The sequence below is a fragment of the Ailuropoda melanoleuca genome, chromosome 7 (genome assembly GCF_002007445.2).
Source record: "Ailuropoda melanoleuca isolate Jingjing chromosome 7, ASM200744v2, whole genome shotgun sequence".
Taxonomy (NCBI): Eukaryota; Metazoa; Chordata; class Mammalia; order Carnivora; family Ursidae; genus Ailuropoda; species Ailuropoda melanoleuca.
Window position 1 is genome coordinate 123,112,973 of NC_048224.1, and position 27,133 is coordinate 123,140,105.

Below are 27,133 nucleotides of genomic sequence, written 5' to 3' on the forward strand. Positions count from 1 at the left end.
AGGAAAGATTTTTTAAATGCCAGTAAATTAATTACTTATAGGTAGTAGAAAAACAAAATCACTCTCAAATGACGACACATTTGTGTATTCTCAAAAAAACTAGAAATAGTAATATTAAACACTTCTTATAACTATGAAGCATCCACAAAAGTCTGTAATGAGCACCTATATCATACCTGAAGGAAAGGCATTTTCCTTTCTAATTTTTTCACTTGGAGAAATGCCTAGGCCATTTACATCCTTGTAAAAGGCACATTGTAGCCCACAGGATCTGTGTTATTATAACTCTGAATGTTTATGGCTCATGAAAAAAGATGCAAATATAGAATAGCATCCTCTGTCTTCTCTGTATTCAAAATGATGGCATAGTCCGAAGCAAGTATCAGGACTAAGATTGGAAAAATACACCAAGATAATTTAAGTGGACAAACGGTAACTAAATATATAGGCATGCTGGAAGGACAGGTGTACCTCCCTTGTCTGATTGTGCTTTGCTTGATTGCACTTACAGATAGTACAGTTTTGACAAATTTTACACATTTTACAAACTTTGGTGTAGGCGGTAAGTGCAGGTGTGATGGAATTAGCAAGAGAACCAGAATTGGAAGTGACGCTTGAAGATGTGATTGAATTGTTACCATCTGATGACAAAATGTTCCTGGGCGAGGAGCTGCTTCTTACGGGATGAATAAAGGAAATGGTGTCTTAACATGGCATCTACCCCTGGTGAAGAGGCTTAGGAAGATTGTTGACATGACAACAAAGGGTTTAGACTATTATGTAAACTGAGTTGATAAAGCAGCAGCAGGGTTTGAAAGGACTGACTCCAATTTTGAAAGAAGTTGGGTAAAATGCTGTCAAACAGCATTGTAGGCTACAGAGAACTTCTTTGTGAAAGGAAGAATCAATAGATGTGACAAGCGACCTTGTTGTCTTATTTTAAGAAATTACCACAGCCACCCCAGCCTTCAGCAGCCACCACCCTGATCAGTCAGCAGCCATCAACCTGGGGGCAAGACCCCCCCACCAGCAAAAAAGATTACACCTTGCTGAAAGCTGAAGTCATGCACGTTGTTTGTTTAGACATGATACTGTTGTGCACTTAATAGACTACTGTGTAAACATAATTTATATGTACTGGGAAACTAAAAAATTCATTTGATCCTCTTGATTGCAATATTTGCTTTATTTTGCTGGAACTGAAGCGTCAGTATCTCTGAAGTGTGTCTGTGTACATTTTTAACAGTCTTTGGCTAAACCCATTTCTGTGAAATGTGAGATTGTTTCCTAAGCAAACTGTAGTGGGTTTATCTGGAAAAGTTGTATCTCTGTGATAAGCAATTAGCACTTTCTAAGGTTAAGAAATTGTGTGTTTTTAAAAAGTAAATAGGTATCGATTTCCATTTGGCTTGAAAAATTTTTGAAACTCTTATGTGTCTAGCACAAAAGTGCCTGCTAGTACTTTGTCTTACAGCAGGCTATGATTTCTCTCCTCCTGCAGATCCGTATCCAAGTAAACTCTTGATCTTGTGTCAAATGTACTGGAAGGCGTTATCCTCTAAGTTACTTTCAAAGATAACTTCTTGATCTAAAAGGGTCTTACTATCAAAGATGCCTGCATGTTTCAGTGGGCTTTTCACCATTTCACGTTACGAAAATGAAGAGCGAGTGAGACACACACACACACACATAGATGTAGGGGGCTGTATTTGTTGATTAATTTATGAGTGTCATAGCATATAGGCTTGGAGAATGATTAAAGTGGCTGACTGCATGATCTGCTTATTTGTTAATTAACTTTGTTTTATCACACAGAGCATTTTTATATTGTAGCATGCATAGTTTTGAATGTTATGAATTATATTTTAATACAATGAATTTAATCACATTGCATAACCAAATATTAATATGTGAATTCTTCTTTTAAGCACTTTCTTCTGACTAATTTAATGAGATAGAGTAGATTTATATCTATGCCACGGTGCAATTTTATGCATATATGACTGTTAAAGCATGAATGTTCATTCAGCAGTATGTGTACATTGCATACCAGAAAAAATTTTCTTAGCAATTTCACAGTCCTTTTTTATATCAGGCTACGATAGGTTTTCTGTTTATTTGCACACCATGTAATAGCCAGGCTAGCATATATATATATTTTAAGGGGAAAAGGGAAATGTTCATTGATAACCACACTATGTACTTGGCACAGGTCATCACTTCCCTTTTAATAATAATAAAAACATTGAAATTTTATGGAAAAAAGGAATTAGTTTTAATCAGTATTTTCATTGGTCTTTTCAAAATAATATACAGATGTGGTTTAAAATTCAAATGGTACTAACATCTTGCTGATAAAAAAGTCATCTTCATTTTCAGTGATTTTTGCTGTTTTTCATATATATATAGCAATTTTTCATATGGATTTATAAAAACAGCTAAAATATAAGTACTAATCCATTTTGGAAACTGTCATCTAGCTCTATACTGGGCAATGAAGAATTAGCTCTCACACATTCTACCTTCTCTTCTAATATAATAATGTGATTCTGTTAATTTCTTTCCTTTGAAGCATGGCTTTGGCTTCACTCTGCACATTTTGATGTTGCCTTTGCATATCAACACATTTCAGAATGTTTTATATTCTCCTTTTAACTCCTCTTTACTTTGGTAATGAAGGTATTTTTTTTTTCAAATACTTGAGGATTTTCTAGTACTTTCTTTGGAATTAGTTTATATCAATTTGTTGGACTTGTACCACATATTCTGTATGATATCAGTGCTTCAGGTGGCCATATGGCCCTGTGTATGATTGATCTCAATGAATGCTCCACGTGATCCTGAAAATTATATGTATTCTGCTGTCTTTGGGCGAGTATTCTATAAATACCTATGAGATCCTAGAGGTTGATAGTGTTATTAAATGTTTTTGTATCATATCTTATTCACCTCAGTCTACACGTGGATTCACAGGCACATAGTGGATCCTAGTAACTCTGTGTGTGTGTGTGTGTGTGTGTGTTTTAAGGCNTTTTAAGGCAGGGTTTTTTTTTTTTTTTAAGATTTTATTTATTTGTCAGAGAGAGAGCACGAGCATGCAAGCAAGCACAAGCAGGGGGAGTGACAGGCAGAGGGAGAAGCAGGCTTCCTGCTGAGCAAGGAGCCTGATGCAGGACTGGATCCCAGACCCTGGGTTCATGACCTGAGCTGAAGGCAGACGCTTAACCAGCCTGAGCCACCCAGGTATCCCTAATTGTGTGTTTAATAAATGAAAACCACTCTGAACATATTTGAATAAATGCTTTGAAATCAATAATTAAAAAATAACATGTAAGGACCTGTGGTTTTTCTAAAAAACAAAACGGTAAATTTATATCTTTTCATTTATACCATTTTTTAAATGTAACTAGAATTTTCAAAATCAGAAAGCTGCAAGTATAAAACAATAAATTTAAAAAGTCAGTGAGTTCCTATGAGTTTAAGATAATCATTTAATTACTACTTTGTGTTCATTTCTCCAGTGTTGTAGAATATACCCTTTATGTAAATAAGGGCAAATGAGGTCTTAAAAATAAATGAATGGTAATAGTGAGTGCTCAAATAGTACTCCCTGCTTGTTACATTACAAAATAAGTGAAGAAAGAGGAATGCTCTTCTATTTGTTTAAATTAATTTTTAATTTAATGCCTATTTTTGCCAAGAATGGCAATAAGCTTTCATAAGATACTGTCCTGTGAATTCATAGAATGTTAATATGATGCTGAGTAAAATTTGACTTGTATTTTATTTTACTTAGACTTTCCCAGTGCCTAACATTGTATCTGGCAAACAACAGTGTCTCAGAATTGTTTCTGAATGAGCAAAGGGGTGATGGAGTTAAATTTTCCAAGTGCTTGAACATTGGAGGGAAAAATTACATGTTCACATTCTTTTTTTCAATTTCCTCTATGTGCTTAGAGACCTCTGGTATGGATCCAAGGCTACTTTTTGATGTTGTCTCAAAGCAAATTATATCCTAAACAATCAGAAGCCATAAAACAAATAGAAGATAAGCAAAAGGATCCTAAAAATATTATTCCAAATAGAAATATCATTCATTCTATATATAAACTTCTTCATCTGTCAAGGAAATATAATGCTACCCACACAAAATTATTGTAAGGAAAAGCAGTGTTCAAATGTGTTCACTAAGAGTACATGAAATACTTAATGAAAAATGGGATGCATTATACAGACTTGAACATTTTATACCAGAAAGTTGCCTTGCTTTTAATCTCAGCAAATGAGAACTGTGTGTATTTTAATACAATTTTTGGTTGTTCAGCCAGTAGTGGGGTTTCATGCTTGATGTATCTATGACATCTTGATTGAATCAATTTTGTGTGTGTGTGTGTTTAACACTGTTCCTCTTTTGGGAGCACACACACATGTACATGCAACATATACACTCACCCACACACCCACAGAAAATTACAAATGTATTTTAGTCAAGGATAGAAGGACGCACAATTTGCAGAAGCACATTGGCCATTCAGAATAGGAGCAGAGCCAGCATCTCTCCCAGTTGCTTTGGTTTGTGGAGTATGTAACCCAGAGGCGAGAGGCCAGCATAGCTGGCGTGCATGGGCAAGTTAGGGTCTTGACCCAAGTGCTGATTTTGTGTGTTACATCCTTTCTCACTTATGCCTTACATTACTTTTAAAAAGGAATAATTTATGCAAATGATCTCTGCACTCAATGCCTCAATTTAAGAGAAGGTTTACAGATATTAGGCACTCCTTGCTTTTGAACTCAATTTAACATGGGTGAGACCTCATCTTCATCTGGGGTGAAAGGAGAGTAAATGCTTGAGTTGCGTTGCATACCATCCATCCGCCTTTAGTTTACCGAAGCCCTGTAAGAGTTGTTTTCCTGTTGTAGCTATTTGGAACCCATTATTTTGATGACACTGAAGTAAGAGTAGCCTGGCCTGTGACCTGGAGACTGCGGACTGCCCTTCCTGCCTCTCTGTGCCTGCGGGTCTGTGGTGGTGGTGGATTTGGGCTTGCCTGGGACGCCATTAGCCTTTCAATAGGCTTAACAGAAACCTACCAGGTAGAAAGCAAATACTTTTAACTTTACATCCAAAAGGCATAATTTTATATAGGAATGTCCTTAATAAAAGCATTGAGTGGATTATGAGTTAACAGTAAATCCCTGCATTTATGTATTAAAACCAAGAGAAAACAACAGAAGAAGCGTTGCCACAATCTTCAGTTTGTTTCCATTCACTGCCCCACCCAGGCTCACTCTTTGCTGTTTAGTATAGTTTGTAACTTATGCTGAAATTGTCATGTATTGGTCAGTGGTTGCAGACCTGGCTGACTACTCACTACTTCAAAAATGGCTGTTTTTATCTCATATTCTCAAACCATTTTACTCAGTCTTGGATTCATAACTCTCATTTTACATAGAATCTTTGAAAAATTTTCTCAAGATGTGTATGTATAGTATTTGCCCAGTAAGTAGAGTTGAATCACTTACCGGCACTAAGTGCCAGGAACTTTGTGAAGTGTTTTTAAAATTTAATTGATTTAATTCCCATAATCATCCTGTGAAGTGACATAATTATGCCCATTTCACAGATTTTTTTAAAAAGGGGCTTAAGAAAGTGAAATGATTTACCCAAGATCATATAATGGTAGAGCCGGAATTTAAGTGTATAGGAATCTGACTCCAAACCCCATACTCATAAGCATCAAGTTATAGTGCCTGATAAATTAATGAATCAATAATTTTAGCTTCAGAAAGAGGATCACATTTTCTATTCTTCTTGATTTGGTTGCAGAATCCTGTGAACCCACCCATTTCTACTCATATTAACCCCGCAACCCCCTATAAAGGATCTCATTTTCATTCCGCATGTTTTTGTTTTTTGTAATATGTTTTTGTTTTGTTTTTTTTTAAAGATTTTGTTTATTTATTTGAGAGGGAGAGAGAGAGAGCACAAGAGGGGGAGAGGTCAGAGGGAGAAGCAGACTCGCTGATGAGGGGGGAGCCCAACTTGGGATTCAGTCCTGGAACGCCAGGATCATGACCCCAGCCCAAGGCAGTTGCTTAACCAACTGAGCTACCCAGTTGCCCCCTGTTTTTGGTTTTTAAACCACAGTATTGACCCTCCTGTTCTAATCCTTTCTGATTCTCTGTCCTGTGATTATATGCCTCCAATCGGAGTGCAGAATTCATGGTTCCTTGCAACATGTCCTGATCTCTGTCCATCTCACAACACATTTGCCCATATTAAGGTTTTATATGAAAAAATAATGGAATAGGGTGCTTCTCTCCTTTCTCTCTCAGTCTTCAAAAAGCCTTTTCAAAAACCAATAAGAGCTAAAATAAACTTGCTTAACATCAGAAACTGTTTCCATCCTTAACATTGTTTAAAACTTCAGTAACATGCGATAATAGTGTCAGGCCTCTTCCTCTTTTAAGGAGGTATTTATTAAAATTCTTGCTTCAGTTAAAAGATTACTTTTATTCTCACCTCTAAATAGGTGTTTATCTATTTAAGTACTTTCTAGGGATATTTCAAATGGTCAAATGCATGCTTACCAGTGGGTTTTTCCCTTTTCCCTTGAATGATTTAATCTGCTGTAATATACATAAATTATACATCGATTGCATTAGAAAGGAACCTAATACCTTTATATACTTTACAGCTACGGGTATAAAAATTATAATTGTGAGCATTAGCATTTCATTTTCACAAAGCAGCTGCCAGTTTATGATCTCTTAGGATTTTATTAAATTTGTGAGTAGAATTGAAAGTCATCATGCTTCCTCAGATCTGCTTCTTGTCATCATACATCACAAATATTCTTTTCTAAAATGATACCTTCAGTAGTAAAGATGTTTAGGAACTAATCTCTAGTCTTTTCTTTGTCCTCACTTACTCTGTTTTGCCTCCTTTTCTGCTTCCTTTTGAACTTGTGGCTGGAATATGTTGTCTGCACTGCAGTATTATTTGCTCTGTGTTGTATTTGATTTTGAAATAAATTCTAATTAAGATTCGTAACAGTTTATTTTTTTGATAATTTCCCCGAAGATTACATAGGGCTCAAGAACAAAAGACAGGGAAAAGGCTTCTAAAAGTGATTTTTGGGGGTTCTCTTTTCCTCCACCCCAACCCCCACCTTCAAAAAAAGAAAAGAAGAAAACTTGTTTACACAGAGAAAGGTAACAACATTCAAGACGAGGGAAAGAACTGCTCAAAAGTTTTGTCACTTTTCTTCCCTTCTCTTGTTCATGGCAGAAAAATCCAGACCATTGTCTGGAGCTCATAAGCAGGTGAAGGCTGCACTGCCTCAGAATTCCACATTGGCAGTGGTCAATGCGGCTAACCCTGGGGGCCGGCTGACTTCACGTCAGTCATGTTGTCTCACTTGCAAAGTGGAAATCAGGAGCTTAACACATCGGATGGTGTGTCAACACGTGCTCCCTGTGTGTGCAGATAGAGTGGTCTTGTACCTATGAGCCACTTCCCACCCCCTTAGGGGAGTATAAGTCTGCCTATCCTATTGTTTGACCTTTATTATTACAGATAATCTCTCTATATACAACCAAAGTTCAATTTGGTGCTAATGCATAACTAAGCATTCTTTTCTATGACCTCAGGCAGTTTACAAGGTGAACTAATATGATTTGTATCCATCTAGTCTGTCTGTGTCTCTATCCATCTATCTATACGTATATTTGCACACACACACAAACACACACAAAACTATGTGTGCATATATATATATATTTCACGAGGAGCATGGAAAAAGCTACACCAAAGTCAGTTTGAATCTTTTTGGTTCCTGGGCTGGTTGAAATCAAGATTGGTGCCACAAAATTAAAAAGTAAATACTGCGATAAAAGTCCTGGTTCCCAGATAGGTTTGGATGATCCCAAATTTAAACAGTATTCCCACAGCTCTTCTGAGCAGGAGGTGGAAAATCCTAACAAAAATAGTTACATTCAGAAAAAGGCACGAGGCCCAAGGAACCAAGAGGGAATGGAGAATATTTTCCCAAGACACCAGTATTTCCCTCTTAAAGTGTTCTAAATCCTGTTTTTCTAAAAAAGTAGTGCATATTATTGTAGAAACAAAATTCCCATGCAGATATTTTGTTCATAATATATAAGCAAGTTATTTATTAATAATGTAGTTTCCATTTTCTTTACATAGATTTTTCTCTATTTGTATATGTGACTATATATATGTGTGTGTGTGTGTGTGTGTATATATATATATATATGATGGTAAAGTCCTGTCTAGAACCAGACTGACTTAAAAAAAGTAGATTCTAAGCAAAAAAAGAGTTCTCACTATTTTTACTGAGCTAAGCAGAGACACTATCTTAAAAGTGTCTTGTAAAATTATTTTCTTTCTGTGTGTGTGTGTGTGTGTTTTACTTAGCCAAGCATCAAGCTGAGTGGATATTTAGTTGATTAAATAATCATAGATGCTACAGGCTCTGAGTGCTATGGGCTATACAGATAATGAGGTCCAACTATCTCATACAAATAGTATTCTATTTTATAATTAAATTACATTGATGTTTCATTTTCTATAAGCAGTTCTGCTCTGAGGGTAGCCAAAGCCAATCTCAGGATCTAATGAGAAGATATTGTCTTAAAAACTGTTCACTTTTATCAGGATTAATGAAAAAGTATTCTTGGTGAAAACCAGTGTAAATAACAGATATCTTATGGATGACTAGATTTATAAGTTGCTATATTTTTAGAGCTAAAATAGTAAAACTATCTCTTTGTCCATAACAAAGGTTTCCTCTACTAACCTGCTTCAGACCTCTGTGACTGCAGGGTTCAAATGGCCTGGTGTTAAGCGATCTGTTTTGTTTCCACGGGTTTGTCGCACTTTTGCCACACCGTCCAAAGAATTTAAAATCTTTTAAGTATTTAATTAACTATCAGCCTGCCAGTCTTCACAGCTGGCTCCTAGCATTTCAATAACTTGAACAGAATTGCTAGGATTTTGCCAATCATCAAGTGAATTAAGTTATAGGATAGTTCTTTGTTGAAATCATGAAGGTTTTCTTGTGAAGAGAATTCAAATTCATATCTGGGATTTTATCTTTAATGTTAGTAAACATGTAATTTACCTTTAGGTGAAAAGTGAAAAAAAAAATGAGTTACAGAGTTACAAATGACAGAGAAAACTTTTTGATAGTTTTAATTTCTATAAATGCCTTTTTTATTTTTTTAGTTAGAGGGTAAAGTGCATATTGCTTCAGAAATTGGTCATGATGGGCGCCTGTGTGGCTCAGTAGGTTGGGCGCCTGCCTTCCACTCAGGTTGTGATCCCAGGGTCCTGGGATCGAGTCCTGCATTGGGCTCCCTGCTCAGCAGGGAGCTTGCTTCTTCCTCTGCCCGCTACTCTCCCTGCTTGTGCTCTCTCCCTCACAATAAATGAATAAAACCTTTAAAAAAAAGAAAAAGAAATTGATCATAGCATCTTAAAGCTATACATCGTACAGTGCTTTAAAGTGCAATGATTTCACAAACGTTTTGTCAGATTATTTAATTTCATTCTCAAAATATCTCTGTAAGGTTGGTGGCTATAGATGATTTTAACTATTTAACAGTTTAAAGGACTGATCTCATTATGTGTAACTCATTGTATCTTTAAACATGTCCTTTGGCTGTACAGACTCTTCTCAAGGGAATTTCCACAATTTCGCATGACATAGCCACTAAACCCACCCATTCACTTGACAAACCAATAAGTGAATCCTGGCGGTGAATGGGCTTGCCTGACCTCACCAGTAAGGGCTGAAGAAGACCCAGCCCTGCACACAACAAGGGCTGCTGTTCAGAGAAATACTTAACTTTCCTTCCTCCTTAAAATACCAATATGCCTGATCCCCTCCCACCTAAAATACTAGTATACAAAATATATGGCATCAAAATGGACACAACTAAGAACAAAATGAAACTGTAGTTGAAGTAATTCTCCAAATTACTTTTAAAATACTGATTTTAGTAAAAAATAATCAATCTCAATAATGATGGATGCCAATAGAACCAACTATTCACTGTTGGCAGATTCTTAATAATAACCAGAGCTGTTTAGCTGACCTGCCGTTATAAGCCATGTTTCAAAACCAAACACTGTATGATGATTAACATTTAAAAAATATCTTGGGGGCGCCTGGGTGGCGCAGTTGTTGAGCACCTGCCTTTGGCTCAGGGCGTGATCCTGGCATTTCAGGATCGAGCCCCACATCAGGCTCCTCCACTAGGAGCCTGCTTCTTCCTTTCCCACTCCCCCTGCTTGTGTTCCCTCTCTCGCTGGCTGTCTCTGTCTAATAAATAAATAAATAAATAAATCTTTAAAAAAAAATATATATATCTTGTACCCGTTTGTATTTTGGGGGAAAAAAATCTCACTAGGGGAAAAAATGAACTTCTTATGACTCAAAATCAGTAGCACTACTATAAATCATAAACCTGTTATAAGGAAATAGTTTAATATAGAAACAGCAGGTCCAGCTGTTTAAATATCATATAGCATATGGGGCTCAGTAATTGGACTCAAATGCTATCTGCTAAATCATTTACACTTGTGTTACAGTGTTGTACTTCTATGGGAAAGGATAAGCTAGTTCTTGAGTTTGCTGCTAGGCTACGTACTATTCTTTTAACTTCAGATGAGTATCTCCCAAATTCATGCCTACTTACCTATTGAATGTAGTGAGTTCCTTTGAAGTCAAATCTAAAATGTATCTATTCTGGGATATTTCACTGTAGCACTTATTACGTGCTTTATTTGGCTTTGGATTTCAGCCTAATATTTGCTTCATATTTTTAATTTGTTTTGTAATGCCCAAGATTTCTACCTTAAAACATTGTTCACGTAGAACACCATCTTGTCACGTTAGTAACCCCTGTGAATAGCCGGTGAGAGTGGGATGGGAGGAAGAGGGAAAATAAAACAAAATATTTTAGTTTTTGAACCGCTAGAATAAAAACACATTAAGTCCTCAAATAAGAGCTGACTTGTGCCCCAGCATTTAGATCCTGCGAAAGCCATCAGCAGAGCCAGAGAGAAGTCTAGAGTCACGTCCCAGGATGTTGGTGGTGGGCAATTGATACATGGTAAGATGTGTCCCAATATGATTGTATCTGTTCCCCACGCATGGATTCACTAATACAGCTCTTCATCAAAATTACCTTTTTTTTTGTTGTTTTGTTTTATTCAAATTCAGACTTCTGAGCCTCACTGCAAACTTCCTCTTCTGATGCAGAAATCTACATATTTATCTGATTTCCCCCAGGGAATTTTTACTTAGATCAGCATCAGCATTTGAAAATCATCACACAGTGCAGGTGGTGGGGGTGGCGGGAGGAAGAAAGGATGAGGAGACAGCATGGCTTGACCCCTACAGTGTAATAGGCATATTCTAGGTAGGGAATTTTTCCCTTAGCAGTTCACCTAGTTCTCAAAACTGATGCGCACTGAAATTAACTGGCATATACAAGGTTATAATATGCAAACAGCCTGTTAGTGAAGTTCTGGCCTATGCCATCAGGTTCATTCCTGACCTTCTGCCCTACTCTCTGTCATGAGGTGGAGAGGGCATCATCTTCAGGCTTCATAATCCAGGCTCCTGCTGGAAGGAGGAACGGAGAAGGCAGGCTCTTTCTCTCACTTCTACTGCCCTGGGTGCACTTCTCTGAGTGCGTCTGCCACCCAGCCCCCTCCAGGGCTCCAGCTTCTCCGGGACAGGCTCAGAGTTTATACCTTTTGATGGGGGACCCGGCCCCTATATTTGGGTAATCCTATCTCCTGTATTAGTTTCTCCAAGGGAGGGGAGAAAGCAGTTACTTACACTGTTCATCCGGGGGTTGACTCTCTGTCTGCTGTTTGGTTTCTCAGTTTTTCTCACCTGTGTAACCAATTCTCTGGAATAAATTCCCTTCTCTTTAAATACTTAGGGTATTTTGTAGTCTGTAATTTCTGGACGGATCCTGACGGATACAATCTCAAGCATCAACTTGAAGTCTCCACAGGCATGTAGTAAAACAGATGAGGTGTGCCAATCTCCCTCCCATTAAATATCAAATGTGACAGCTTCAGACACCCTTGTATAGTCTATAGAAAATTAACTATGAAACTATCGTTTACTGAAGGAAATTGAAAGAAAAAGTACTAGAAAATTGGTTGGAAGGTAGAGATTATAGACCATATCACAGGGCAGAAAAGAAGCCTCATACCTCCTGAGAAACTTTACTAAAACTAGAAATACATTCAATTTACACATTGTACAGCAAGCATTCAATATCCTTTGCTAATTGAGTGGGAGCACAACAGCAAGAATATTGAACAGAAAGAGAACAAATGTCTTAGTTGAGGATGTTTTTCAAGATTTCACTAGAATAAAAAATATAGTTTTAGCATAAGACCAGAGAGAAATGAAGCCATCTGGGGGGGCGGGGGGACTCCATCCATTTCCTCTACCCTTGGCTTCTTCTTCCCTTTTTTTTCTTTTAAGATTTTCTTTATTTATTTGAGAGAGAGAGTGAGAGAAAGTGAGTGAGAGGCACAGCACAAGTCAGGGGGGAGGGCAGGCAGAGGGAGAAGCAGTCTCCCCGCTGAGCAGAGAGCCTGATGCAGGGCTTGATCCCAGGACCCTGGGATCATGACCTGAGCCAAAGGCAAACGCTTAACCAATTGAGCCACCCAGGCGCCCCTTCTTTTCCCTTCTGTTGCCATAGTTGAGGTGAGACCTATTGTTTCTCAATCCCACCTCTCTACTTGTTTTAGATCCTACCCCCTTCTTTGGTACTTTAAACTCTTTTCCAAATTATAAACAAACAACTATATCCCCCTTCTTACCTCTCTCGCCCACTCCTCTAGGTTCAGCGACCGCCATCTCGTTTTTCTCCAAAGTTCCTGAAAGTGTCATCTGTAAGAACTATCTCCAACTTCTCTCATCCTTACCCTTACTCCACAGTCTTCTGCAAGCAGCTTTCTGCCCATCATTCCACCAAAACCATTCTTTTTTTTTTTTTTAAGATTTTATTTATTTATTTGACAGAGATAGAGACAGCCAGCGAGAGAGGGAACACAAGCAGGGGGAGTGGGAGAGGAAGAAGCAGCCTCCCAGCGGAGGAGCCTGATGTGGGGCTCAATCCCAGAGCACCGGGATCATGCCCTGAGCCGAAGGCAGACGCTTAACCGCTGTGCCACCCAGGCGCCCCCCACCAAAACCATTCTTATTAAGGTCGCCAGTGACCTCTCTGCTACTAAATCTAGTAGACGTTCTCAGCATTTTATTTTCATGGCCTCTCAACAGCTTTTGGCACCTTTGTTGACTTTTGGCACATTCTCTTCTCTTAGCGTCTGTGACACCGTGGTCTACTGCTTTCCTACTTACTTCCCTGGCCACTTCTTACTCATTGCCACTGTGGGCCATGCACCTTCCTCAGCCCTTCCATGTTGTGCTTCCTCAGACTTAGCTTCCAGACCTCTTCCTCTTTTAACCAGGTGTTCTGTCCCTGAGGAATCAACCTTCTGCATGTCTTTGATTCCTCTGGACCTAACCCCAACTCAGACTTTGCCTTTGTGCTCCAGAACATCGGACAAGAAGAGATAGCTGCTGCTGAATATTATGATTTTCTTAATTGGAGGTTGAAAAAGTATGTACATGATATATTCAATCTCATTTTTGGGCAATATTTAAAGCTTCTAAATGTTTGGCATTCTAGCTTCTCTCCCTTTCCCACCAGATTTTTCAGTGGCAATATAAATAAAACAAGATTTTGAACAGTATATTTAATAAGCTTACATAGGAAATAGCTACCTGATGTTTAAAGGGGAGTCAATTCCCGACCTCGCTCTGAAAGACGAGCTTGATACGATAGGACTGAGTCCACAGTCACTTCAGCAGAAATTGTCTATGACACAGACCAGAGTGGTGGAAACAGCACTAACTTAGAAAACGTGAAATCAGGGAAATTTACCACAGCCTGCTGCTAATTGTTGTGACCACTGGCCTTAATTTCTTCATTTGAAAAATAAGAGGATTGTTTTGTAAAAACTAAAAATTTGAAACAACCCAAATGCCCATTAACATATAAAATGAACTAAAAATGATGGTATACTCATAAAATGGAATATTATATAGCAAAGAACCCAAACCCAAGCAAACCACTGAGTATGTATAATTCTAGTATGTGTAATGCTAAGTTAACAAAACAAGAAAAAATATATATATCTGTTACGGTAAATTTTACCCCCTAAATCAGTGGGTTAAAAAAAAATTAGAAGCCCACTCAGCTGAATTCAGTGAGGAATTAAGGAATTATAGTCTACTTGACCTACAAAATAGGGCCTTCTGCAGTATTTAAATACTTTTTAATTTGTGACCAACTTTCAAAGAATTGGGAAATCTCCTGTCAAAAATCCAGGAGGCCCTTGAAATCAAACATTTTAGAGATGAGTCCAAACTGGAACTTTCTTCCCAGATGACAAGAACCTACTCCCCTTTCAGGTGGGGCCTGCACTTTGAGCTTTCCTCCGGGGCCAACACCCCTGTCACACGGCCTGTCTGAGAGTGTCAGTTTCCATTCAACATTGTGGTAGACTGTTGGTATAGATACTGTTTTGGAATGTTTTGTTTGTTTTCATTTTGTTTAGTTTTGTTTTGTTTTTTTACACAGTTGTTTGATCATTTGTTAACTTATTCTATCCCAATAGACATTTTAGCTGGGATCACTACCCCAACTTCAGCTCGTGCCAGTCTGCTCCTTGCATTAATTTTGGTTCCTACTGCTTTGCCTTTGGAAAAAACCACCTATTTGTACATTTTGGATAAATCATCTCATCCGGGAAATGAGATTAGTGATTCTTGAACTGAAAAATAATCCATTTATTTAGAAGCCTCTCTTTTAAATGTGCTGCAGAAAATAAGAGAATTAAAAAGTTTAAGCCTTCTTCAAAATTTTTTCTTAAAATATATCCTTACCATGGCAGATGTTTCTTTCTGAAAAACCATTAAAAAACAATGTTCTCCAAAGCTACCTGATTTAGTGAGGAGCTTTTGTGTTCCCTGCAGAGAGCTGAGCTTGAGTCTTCTATTCAGTTCTTAATCTTACAGCATTTATTCTCTTTCAAGACTTTCCAATTTGCCAATTCATTGGATTTTGTTTATCACCTTTTCTACAAAAGCCCATTTGTTCATTGACAGTTTCATTCTAAGTTAAATCCAAAGTAGGGCTGATTAATGAATATTCAAACTGGCCCCAAGGGCTCTTGTTAGCTTGATAGCTCCATCGCATCAACCATATGTAAAATCTATCTTCCATTTAAATGTGACTGCTTTTGCTATGTCAGAGATTATTTATTACTCTCTCCTCTATTAGTCTTGATTAACAGGAAGTTTTTGATTAAGCAAGGCCTCCTCATCTCTGACTGCTTATACATCAAACATTCTTGTGCTATGGATTTGACATATTAATGGTTTTACAGAATTGGCGTTTATTTGTTTCGTGTTCCTTGTACATTTGGTGCAAAATAAATGAAACTTACTTAGCTGGACCAAGATCTGATGTTATGGGATAGCATGACACAAGAACAATCCTGCATTTACAAAAGGTACTTGGACGTCTCATTACTGACCAAAATAAATAGCATGTTCTTGTTCAAGTTTTATCAAATACTATAAAATTGACTACTCTTAAAGTGCTTTCTTGGTTTCTCTTCTATGAACACTAGATAGGTCATCCATGATATAAAACAGAAGCAGATTTCATGCTACTGAATCAAGGTGCAAGAAGAAAATGAAAATAAGCCTTAGTCTTACTGTACAGTAGACTTTACTTCCAACTTCATTTATTCTCCACGCTTTTTATTTACCAACCCTTACACTGAGCCTCTGCCTATTCCTCTCTCCAACTGGATGTCCAAGTGGAAACTCAAATTGTGTCTCAAAAGCAATTGCTGATTTTCTGCTAAACCTGCTTCTACACCAGTCTCGAGCATCTGCATTTATTGCGTGAGTATTTATACAGTTGCTCGGACCAAAGCTTTGTTAGATCTGTTAGGCTCCTTTCTTTTTCTAGTTCATCAAAAAGTACCTTCAGTATATTTGCAACATTTCACAGTTCTCTCCAACTTTTCTCTTGTGCACTGAATGTTTGCATGCCTCCGCTTTCCAAATTCATATGAGGAAGCCCTAACCCTTAAGATGATGCTATTGAGACAGGAGGTTGTTAGGAGGCAATTAGGGTTACGTTGAGTTATAAGGGCAGGGCCCTCATGGTGGTCTTTAGAAGAAGAGATCTCTTTCTTTCTCTGCCTTGTGAGGACACAGTGAAAAGGCATCCATCCAGGTGCAAGGCAGGAAGAGAGTTCATTAGGACCTGACCATACTGGCACCCCGATCTCAGACTTCTGGGATAGAACTGCAAGGAAATAGATGTCTGTTTTTGAAACAAATCCAATCTGTGGTGCATTGTTATGGCAACCTGAGCAGACAGATCTCTTCTCATGATGCGCTAATCTATTTCTCTGCCATCTCTCACACAGAACACTGCGGTAGCCTACCAAATTACCTTCCTGCCTCCTTTTTCACCTTTTTGCAGTCATAGTGGTATTTCCTGAAATGTAACTTAGTTCATGCTATTTCTCTGCTCAGTTGTTCCAGTAACTCCCATGATGCTCAACATATAATCACACTCCCTTTTCTATAAGGACTTGATGTTCTGGCTGTTCCCCCTCTGACCTCATCTTCTACCTCCTTCATGGAGCATGTGTGCTCACACATGGTTGTACACACATATGCATGAACATGCATCTTGCTTACTTACAGTCTCACTGGATTTCTTGCTAATGCTCCAATTTACCAGGTGTATTTCTACCACAGGGCCTTTGCACTTGCTGCTCTTGCTACTACTTCCCTCAGATATTCATGAAGCAGGCTTTCCCACTTTATTCCAGGTTTTTTTTTTTTTTTAAGTTGCCTCTCCAGGAAGTCTTCCGTGACTTCTTTATTAAATATGACCCCATATAGGTCCCCCCTCATTATTTCCATACATTAGTGCTGATTTAATTTCTTCAAAGCCTGTATTATTTCCTGATATTATGGTATATATTTATTTGTTTACTGTAAACTCCATAAGGTATGAGACTTAGATTCTTTACTGAATTGCTAGGGCCTAGAACAGTCTCTTCCCAACACAGAAGGAGTCCTTAATAAATATGTACTCAACCAAAGATTACCTGAATCTTGGCAATCTATAAGCATCATAGCATGAGCCATGACCTTACATGAAAATTAGATGGAAAATATAAATCCTTCCTGTGATAGCGGTTTTAAAAACCCCCATTTGCTAATCTACAAGATATTAAAATACAGGTCTTTTATCTCAGATATGTGCAGTCTGACATTTTATTTTTCAAGAGAGAAATTGATTTAAAATCCAACTTATTTCTTGTATGTTGTAGGTATAATGCTGGCTGAATGGATTAAACGCTTAGCATTTGCTGTGCCTATTGTAAATCCTTTATATGTATTTATATGTTAAGTTGAACTATTGTGAATATTTACCTGTATAATCTCATTTAATTCTCCTAAAGATTCTAGGAGATTGGGATTATGTTTTTCCCATTTTGGTGTGAAGAAACTGAAGCATAGTCGTGTTAAATAATTTGACCTGGGACACAGTGGTGGTAAAATAAGAGCTAAATAGATGCAGTCTGACTCCAGTGGCCACAAGGTTAAACATTAAGTCTACCTGCTCAGTATCCAAAGTAATCAAACTATTAATCAACTAGAATACTTTACCCCAAACAGTGTGAGACCCACAATCTCATTATCTCTCACTGGCCATTTGTTACTAGAAGTTTTATTAGCCTCATAACTACCATCCTTCTGTTGTTAAACAGAATCAGATGACTATATTTCTACAACCTGAATTCACTTCTTGCAATTATTATTTTAATGAAATAACAGAGTTTACATCGTCAGAAGCAATATAATTACAAATCTTCATACTGTAATAGAATGGATTGTTGGATTGTTAGACAATGCAATAATAAAGGGAAGGCACATACAGAGAAAACATTTGACGTTCATTCAGCAAGCATTGCTTGAAACACCCACCATGTCGTAGTCTCTGAAGATGCCATACTTTCTTCTGTGGATGAATTCCCATTTAGTAAAGATAACAGCTACATCGGTAGGTAATCTGTAGAAATTCACTATGACTAGAAACCTAGTGAAGATCCAAATCTTGGAGTACCCTGTACGTTATGCTAAAAACAAAGTTTAGATTTTATTCTGGAAGGTAGTGGTATCTAAAGTGTGGGACGTGAACAGCAACAGGTGCTTAATGTGATTCATTAAAGGATGGAAAGGAAGTATTAGAATTATTGTTGACATTTACTTTGACAGCACCATTTTATATCTGGGAAGGAAATATTAGAAATGCCATTTATTTTAATTTCTAACATTATTTAAAAATTTCTATTTTTGGTATCTGTTTTATGAGTTACATATGAATACAATATTTTAGGAGGGTACTTAGGTAAGCATTTTTAATGTTATAGATGCACATTTTTAAAAACTCTAAGTACCGAATTTGCTATGGAGAAACATACCGTTTTAACATTAGACCTCCAGAGGAATATTAAACTTTTAGATAGATTACCCCAGAGTGAATATGATGTCAAGGGCACTGGGAGAAGCTATTGCAGTATTTCAGCAGAGAGATAAGGAGTACCTTAGCTAGGAAACTATTAGGGCAAGGATTTCCCAACTATGTAAATTGGCAAGATTTTATGACTAATTAAATGAGATACAGTGATGAGGAGGGAGGATTTAAGAATGACTTCCAGATTTCAAATTTACAAATTGGCGAGAAATTAGAAATACTAAGCAAATACGGAGTACAAAGAAGAAAAACTTTAGGAAGGAGGGCTATGAGTTCACTTTGGGCACAATGATTTGAGTGTGGAGTATTCAGCTTTAGGATGTCTGATATTTAGGGACAAAGTCTATTTTGCAAATGCGTGTTTGGCAATCATTAGCACAGTTGGAGAGTAGATGGAATCACCCAGGTGGATCATATTTACTATAAAGAGCAATAGTTCAAGATAGATTTCTTAGAAACATCTGTATTAAGGACAGAGGAAGAAGAAGACACCCTTAGAAAAGGCAAAGAACAAGGAGTCAAAGAGTGTGAGGAGAATAATTGTCCTCCCAAGCTCTGTCCTTGGAGCAGAGAGTCTACCAAAAGTCCCTTGAGTACTATGACCCTGATGTCAGATTATTTCTATAATGGAAATGCGGTTTTCGGGTTCTTTTTTTCTGACACCATTAAACATTCAACATACAAACCTATGTTACCCACTATTATATGGAAAAGAAAGGCCACGTTACCTCCAGTGTTAGGCGTGTATGGCTTATAAGGAAATACATAAGATGAGGAAACCATGTCAGCATCCTTCAGAGAAGATTAAAGATAGTTCATGGGTACATGGCAGTGTTTAAATACCGCTCACGCAACTCCTAAAATAATTTTTCAAAATGTATGTATCCTCATTTGAAATTGACACCTTAAAATTTATTACAAATTTAAATATTTGCAAAGAAGATACTGTCTGGATGCTTTCATTTCATACATGATTTACATCAAAACATTAGAATTGCAGTTTACCTCTTTCAGTCTACAAACAATATCAGGGAAAGCAACCTTCATTGTCAAACTCAAATGCAAATTAGATGACCTTACATCAGAAAAGGTCCCATTTCATTTTTTTGTTCAAATAAATAAGTTAATGAACGTTCTTGTATTAACCACTAGGTGTTCTGAATTCTAATTCTAAGGTAGAGAGTTCAAAGCATTGCTAGATAAAGTATAAATGTTTCCATGATGTTTTGCTCCCATGGGTCTCACGTAGCAGTTTTACACTCCAGGGCAATGAGTTGTAGAAGATGGTGACAGATTTGCCTTTCTTTTGTAAAGAAGGAAAAAGGATATTTTAAAAGAGGAGTTGGAGATAAGAGAATTCTGAAAACACAGACACAATTGCAGCCAAGTTAATTTTTGGAAAGCATGCACACGGAGAAATCAAGGATCTGGAAAAAGATTGCCTTAAATGTATCCCTGCCTATGTAGCATCTGTTCAGCCTTGTTTTCCTGCAGGCTACCCCACTCCAGGAGACTCAGCTGTAGTCATCCAAGAGAAAAACCAATAGCCAGTAGCCTGTTTTGTTCTTCCATTCCACATTCTTTCTGTCTGCTACTTTCTTCTCTGCTATGACCCAAGGGATCCTCTTCCTCTGGGTCATCTTAAATCCAATCAATATGATGGGGTTGAATTATGAGGTAGGCTATTATTGAATTTGGTCTTCCCCCCACTCCACAAATTCATCCCATTGAAGCCCTCATCCCCAAAGTGGCTGTCTTTGGAGAGAGAACCTGTGAGGAGATGGTGACAGTTAAATGAGGTCATGACAGTGCAGCCCTACTCTGATAGGGCTGGTGCTTTAAAAGAGAAGAAGAGACACCAGAACTCTCTCTCTCTCTCTCTCTCCCTCTGTCTTGTGAGGACATAGTAAGCAGGTAGCCATCTGCAAGCCAGAAAGAGAGCTCTCACCAGGATCCAGTCATGCTCATCACCCCAATCTCTCAGACTTTTAACCTCCAGAACTGTGAGAAAAGAACTTTCTGTTGTGTAAGCCTACTCTCTCGTATTGTGCTATCGCAGCCCAAGCAGAAATACAGATTTTGGTATCAAGAACTGGGTTGCTACTGTAACAAATATCTAAAAATGCAGAAGCAGCTTTGTGACTGGGTAATGGGTAGTGGTTGGGGGAGTTTTGAGGTGCGTGGTAGAAATAATGAAATTAAGGCTGATTCTGGTGAGTACACACCGAGAGAAGAGGAGATCTAGAGAGAAAGCCTCCACCTTCTTAGAGAATACCTAAATAACCATGAACAGAATATTGGTAGAAATATGGAGGTTAAAGGTCATTATCATAAGGTCTCAGATGGAAATGAGGGACATGTTATTAGAAAGATGAAAGGTGATCTTATAAAGTAGCAAAGTACTTGCCTACTTGGAGTTCTAGTGTTTTATGGAAAACAGAAATTGGGAGTGATCAAATTGAATGTCTAGCTGAGAAGGCTTTTACACCAAGTGTTGAAGGAATGGCTTGGTTCCTCCTGACTGCTTATGGTAAAATGCAAGAGGAGAGAGTTGAATTGAAGAAGGAGTCCTTAAGAGGAAGACTTGGAAAATTGTCCACGTATCTATATGGCAAAGAGTGAGGAAGCTTCTTCTGGAGAGAATATCAGTGTTGTAGTTGGAGAATCACTTCATTATGAGGTTACCCATGATGTTAACCAGACGTCTACGTAGAATCTGGGACTTGAGGTGGGATTATACCAGCAGAAACACTGCCAGTTTGAACTGAAGGGGACAGAGAAGGTGGGATGAAATGAGAGAAGGCTGTTGGACTGCTTGGGTTCTACAGGATGGACCATAAAACTGTTACACTGCAAATGTGTTATTCTTGTTTAAAAGAGAGGAATAACCTCAAAGGCAATTTAGAGATCATCAGGGTCTCACCCAGCAGAGCCTTAAGGGTGGAAAATTAACTTTGTGTCTTTTAAGCCGGCCAGTGTGCGGTATTGTGTAATGGCAGCCTGAGCAGATGAATTCAGCCATGTAATGTGCAGGCCAGGGTCATGGACATTATCTGAGATGCCTCATTAGGCCTCTGATTCCCATCTCCCCTTTCTTAGGAATTCCTTTCTTACTACCAGGCATAGTATGACATCTTTTATTTATTGCCTTTGTCACAGCTAACTGGGCTCCCCCCTCCCCTGCAGGGATTGCCTTGGCTAAAGACAGCTGTCCTGCGAAGGCCCTTCCCAGGGTAGCCCCCATGGAGTGATGGATTTACTTGGTGGTACAAGGTTCAGGGCAATTCTGAATGGTCATGTAAGCTTCAGAACTGGCCTTTGGTTAGTTGAGATGCCTACTGAGATGACATTGCAGCTCGACTTCCCTGTCTACTTCCTCACCTGCCCTCCCACTTGATGCCAGAGCATTGTCCTAAGAAACCTGCTGCATACTGATCTCTGTCTCAGAGTTTGCTTCCTGGGTAACACAGAATTCAATGCACTGGCATCCAGGTAGTTTTTCCAGATTCTGTTTTATGTGTATACATGATAGGAGGGACCCAGACTGAGAAAAGGCATACTGCATTTTATTGTGATTTTTTTTTCTTTTTGTGTATCTGTCTTTCTAAATTTCACGATGAGATTCTAGAGTGCAAGAAATAACATAACTCATATCTATCTATGGCATTTGACTTTGTCAAGCCATAATAGTTCCTGGCAAATGTTTTTTGAATAAACTCTGCAGATGAGACGGTATGTCAACCCCAATATTCCCTACTTGAGGCAAATGGTATTTTTGAATACATGCACATTTAAACAGTATTAATAACCACATAATGTGATGGAGTACTTATTTATGATATACATGTAGCATAATTGCACAAATCACATTATATAAATTAAGATCTAAAACAAAAGTAATATTTACTTTGATATTTTCCTCATAATGAAAGATTTGCAAAAGTATTTGCTAATGGGTCCAATTTGGAATTCTGAAATTCTTGAAGATTTGCTTTCTGCTTATGTAGGAATGCAGACAGCATATCAAGTCAGGACTTACAGTCTTGTTTTGCTAAGTGTGACCAAGTGAGCTTTATCTACGGTCCCTATGCTTTATCCATGAAATGTGATTAAATGCTATCTAAACACTTTTTCTACCTGAAAATTTTAATTTGTTATCTGAAATGAACCACCTCTAATCTCATACCTGCTTTTTGAAGTAAGGCAGACAATCAAACTAAGGGGTAGATGATAATAAAGATGCTGACTGGTGTCTCTATTTCTGGTGGGACGCCCTTAATGTTTTCTAAATAGAAGCTGAACTTAAGTTATCCCCATTTATACCCAGCTCCCTAGTCCTACATACGATTGATTTGTTTTCTTTTCATTTATTCAACAAATATTTATTGAGCACCTATATTAGGTCACACATTTTTTAGGTGTTTGGGGGGTACATCAGTGAACAAAACAAAGATCTCTGCTCTCATGGAGATTGCATTCTTTGATGATACAGTGAACATAGTGAATCTATAAAGTATATTGTAGGTGACAAGGACTATGAATTTGAAAGACATGGAACAAAGAAAGAAGATACTGAGATTGTCCAGAGGAGAAATTGTGGCAAGTTGCAATATTAAGTAGGATGATCGAGTAGTCTTTGTTGAGCAGCTGAGATATGAGCAATGTTTAAAGAAATGAAGAAGCTAGCCATGCTGACACTTGGGGAAGAGAACCCAGAGAAGAGGGAACATCTCGAGCAACGTTGGGAAGGCTGGGATGTGTTTTGAAGGTTTAAAAAATTGTATGGATGTCATGTGGCTGAAGCAGAGTAAGGAGAGAAGTCAGAGATCAAAGGTGGGTGGATGATGAAGGAGCAGATCCTCTGTGGCTTTATGGGTCTTTGAATTTTACTCTGAGTGAAATGGGTAGTCACTGGAGGACTTGGAGCAGATTTTTAGGAGAGTAACAGAGTCTTCCTTGCTTCTTCTAATGATTGCCGTGGTTGCTTTGATATGAACTGTCTACCAGTGGGAGTGGCAAGGGTAGAGGATTAAGGGATTAAAAGATAATTGCTGTTTTTCAGGTGAGAGAGGATGGCAGGCAGCACTCGGTATTAGCAGTGGAAATGGTGACAAGTGATTGGCTTTTGGATATACTGAAAAGATAGTGGCAAGAGAGATTTCTGTTGGACTGGATATGGGACACAAGAGAAAAAGAAGAATTTAGGTTCAGTCCAAATTTTTGGTTTGATCACCAGGACTGAAGGAATTGGCACCAAGTGAGACGGGATGCGGTGGTAGAACAGGTTGTGGGTTGGCAGATTGGTTCATGAAAAAACTAAAGTGTTTATGGTTCATCTAAAGAGAAATGCCAAGTAGGCAGTTAGTACCTAAGACTGGGGTTCATGAACATGATCTAGGCTGGAGATATATGTTTGACATGTTTTGGGTATATATGTGTTACTCAAATTCTTAAAAAAGAAGAGGTTCCCAGGGGAGAGAGTGTAACTAGAGCAGTGAAAAGAACACGGCAGCATAGCTAGGGGCTCTAACTTGAAGAGGAAGGTGAAAAGTGGAGAAGCAAGGGCATTAAGCTGAGAAGGAACAGCCAAGGAGATTGGAAAAAGGCCAAGTGATTGTGTTTTCCTTGACGTCAAATGAAGAAAGGACATCTGAGGAAAACATGATCAGTCATGGAAATCTTGCTAGCAATTCACTTAAGAAGATGTTTGAAATTGACTATTTAGGTTAGCAACAAGGAATAATTGGTAACTTGATCAGAGCAGTTTAGGAGGTGTGGTGGGAGTGAAGCCAGATGGGAGTGGGTTTAGGGCAGAAAGACAAGAATTGGAGACCGTAAGTCTGGTCAAATTTTCGGACAGTTTTTGCCAAAAAGGAGCAAGAAAGTGGATGCAAGCTGATAGAGGAAGTGAATCAAGACAAGTTTTTTTTTGTTGTTGTTCTTGCTTTAAGTATTTTGTTTTGCTTCGTTTTTATTTGTGATTTTCAGAAAGGGAAGGTAACAGCAAGTTGGTGTGCCAGTGGGAATTATCAGGAGAGAATGGGGACCGGACGATGGTAGAGAGAGTAGGGAGTCATCCCTGAAGTGAGGAGTTCAGAATTCCTTCTCCTCAGTATAACAGCAGCCTATTTGTTGAAGGCTATAAAATAATAATAAAAGAACCAACAACTGTTTTCTGTAGATTGTTCTTTTTTTTTTTTTTAAAGATTTTTATTTATTTATTCGACAGAGATAGAGACTGCCAGCGAGAGAGGGAACACAAGCAGGGGGAGTGGGAGAGGAAGAAGCAGGCTCATAGCGGAGGAGCCTGATGTGGGGCTCGATCCCATAATGCCGGGATCACGCCCTGAGCCGAAGGCAGACGCTTAACCGCTGTGCCACCCAGGTGCCCCATTCTGTAGATTGTTCTAATGGCTATTGGGGATCAAGAATTCCTATCTTCTTCAGGGTCCTTCTAGCCAGACTAAGAATCGAATTGACATGAGACAGATTAACAGGAGAAAACTCAAATTTAATAGTATGTGAATGGGGAATCCACATAGACGTGAAATTCCAGAGACAGTCAGGCAAAATGAAGTATATATATCTTTCTGAACTAAGGAGAAGAGGGTAAGGGGTCTGGGTCTTCAGAGGGAAGGAATACAATTCACAGGAAGAATGAAAAAAGAGTAAATGTTTGGTAAACACGTATTTGCTGGGCCACTCAGAAACAATGGGACAGAGAGGATTTGATCAAACGGGTTCCTCCCTGTCTACACTACTTGGGTCACAGTATAACGTAGTTGTCTATGGTGACAGCTCTCTTCCTGGAGCAGGTCCTCGATCTAAGTTATTTTAGGCAATTGTGGAGGAGATAAAGAGCTTTTCCTGAATCTGTTGGGTTTTGATTGCTTTTTAACTCAAAACAATCTTCATGCCAAAGTGGCCTATCTTGGGGCTTCCTGGCCTTGGCCTTCAGCAGAACACAAACAGCCCAGAAATATTAATTCAAGAAATTCTACTAAATTTCAATAAGAGCAGTCAGAGTTGTTGTCTATATTATAGTTTGCTAGGGCTGCCATAACAAAATACCACAGTCGGGGTGTTTCAAACAACAGAAATTTATTTCCTCAGGAGGCGTTAAGATGAGGCCTTGAGCTCTATCATACAAGGCAAATGACAGAAAACCAGGAGAGTCCTCTTGAGATCACAGTTCATTCTGGGGGGCAGGACAATGTCAAGCGTGCACTAAGCTGCATTGCCTGAGGAACAGGCAGAACGTGTTATGAGGGCCAACTGTGAAGCATCTTCCCAAACCTCACACAGACACGTCAACAAACGGCAGGAGTCTCAAGCCTTAAATACAACTTCTGCAAAACACTGAACAATAAGCAACTGGCTAGGGACAACTCCTAAGAAGCCAGGCTTAAAAAGAAAGTCACACTCATCTCTGGAAAATTCTGGGAAACTCTTTGCAAGTCCAGTGCTGCATCCACTCAGAGATGATGTCATGAGCTGAGCTGCCAGGTGTTGAAGTAATTGGTTAAGACAAGTCAAAATGACAATAATGATGAAAGCTTTATTCACATGTTACAGTAGCATAAACAAGAGGCCAGAAAGAAGGTATCAGCTCCCAGAATGTTTCATTTTTCCCCGTGGAATGGCCCTGGACAAGAGACAGACATATCAGCACAAATGGAGGTAATCCTCTCACCACCAAGGGAGCTTTGAACAAGTAGTTCTGCCCTTTTATAAACCCTGGGGCAGGAGGGCAGGGAGAGGGGGAAGCCTAGGAGTGGAGAAGTACTGAGTACCGAGTCAGTGTAGAACAGAATCTCCACTCCTCCCCCAGTTAAAGAGGTCTGGGCAGGGACACTGGGGAAGGGCGCACCATTAAGAGTGTTCCGGATGGAGGCACCTGGACTAGGAATGTAGTTACGCAGAAAAGATGCTGGCCAGGAATCCTGAGTCCCTGACTGCAACTCCCTTTCCAGACTGGCCTGCATTTGCTTCTGCAAATCTGGTGGACAGAGGGCAACTCTCCTCCATGAGGCTTGCCAGGGGAAGTCTTTTAATTGCTTATTCTTGACCTTAAGGATCACACACAGGGTTTTAGCCCAGACTCCTTGGCAATCAAGAAAGGGAAATATCAATCTTCTATCCTTTGCTGAAAGAAGAGCAAAAATAAATGTAAGTGCTCTGAACTGTGAGAGCCACCTTCAAGACATCCATCTATCATCCATCTGTCCATCTGTTCATCCATCCATCCATCCATCCATCCATCCATCCATTCATTCAGTAAAGGACAGAAATCTAACTTGCTAAGGGGCCATAAGTACCACCTTTCACCCATAAGTGGCTTATCATAACCCAGGAGTGACCTCGAAAAAGCCAGGCTGAAAGATAAAAACAAATAGAAAAGTATATAAGCAGAAGCATATTTGAGGATGTA

General features: G+C 38.7%; 1 protein-coding gene across 1 annotated transcript in view; it reads left to right on the forward strand.

Moving 5' to 3' along the window:
- Nucleotides 1-27,133, forward strand: part of GPC5 (glypican 5) — a 1,313,037-nt gene that overhangs the window by 484,649 nt on the left and 801,255 nt on the right. The window contains exon 6 of the mRNA XM_034665370.1: nucleotides 4,921-5,094. Coding sequence (XP_034521261.1) covers nucleotides 4,921-5,094 — 174 coding nt within the window. The remainder of the gene's footprint in view (nucleotides 1-4,920; nucleotides 5,095-27,133) is intronic.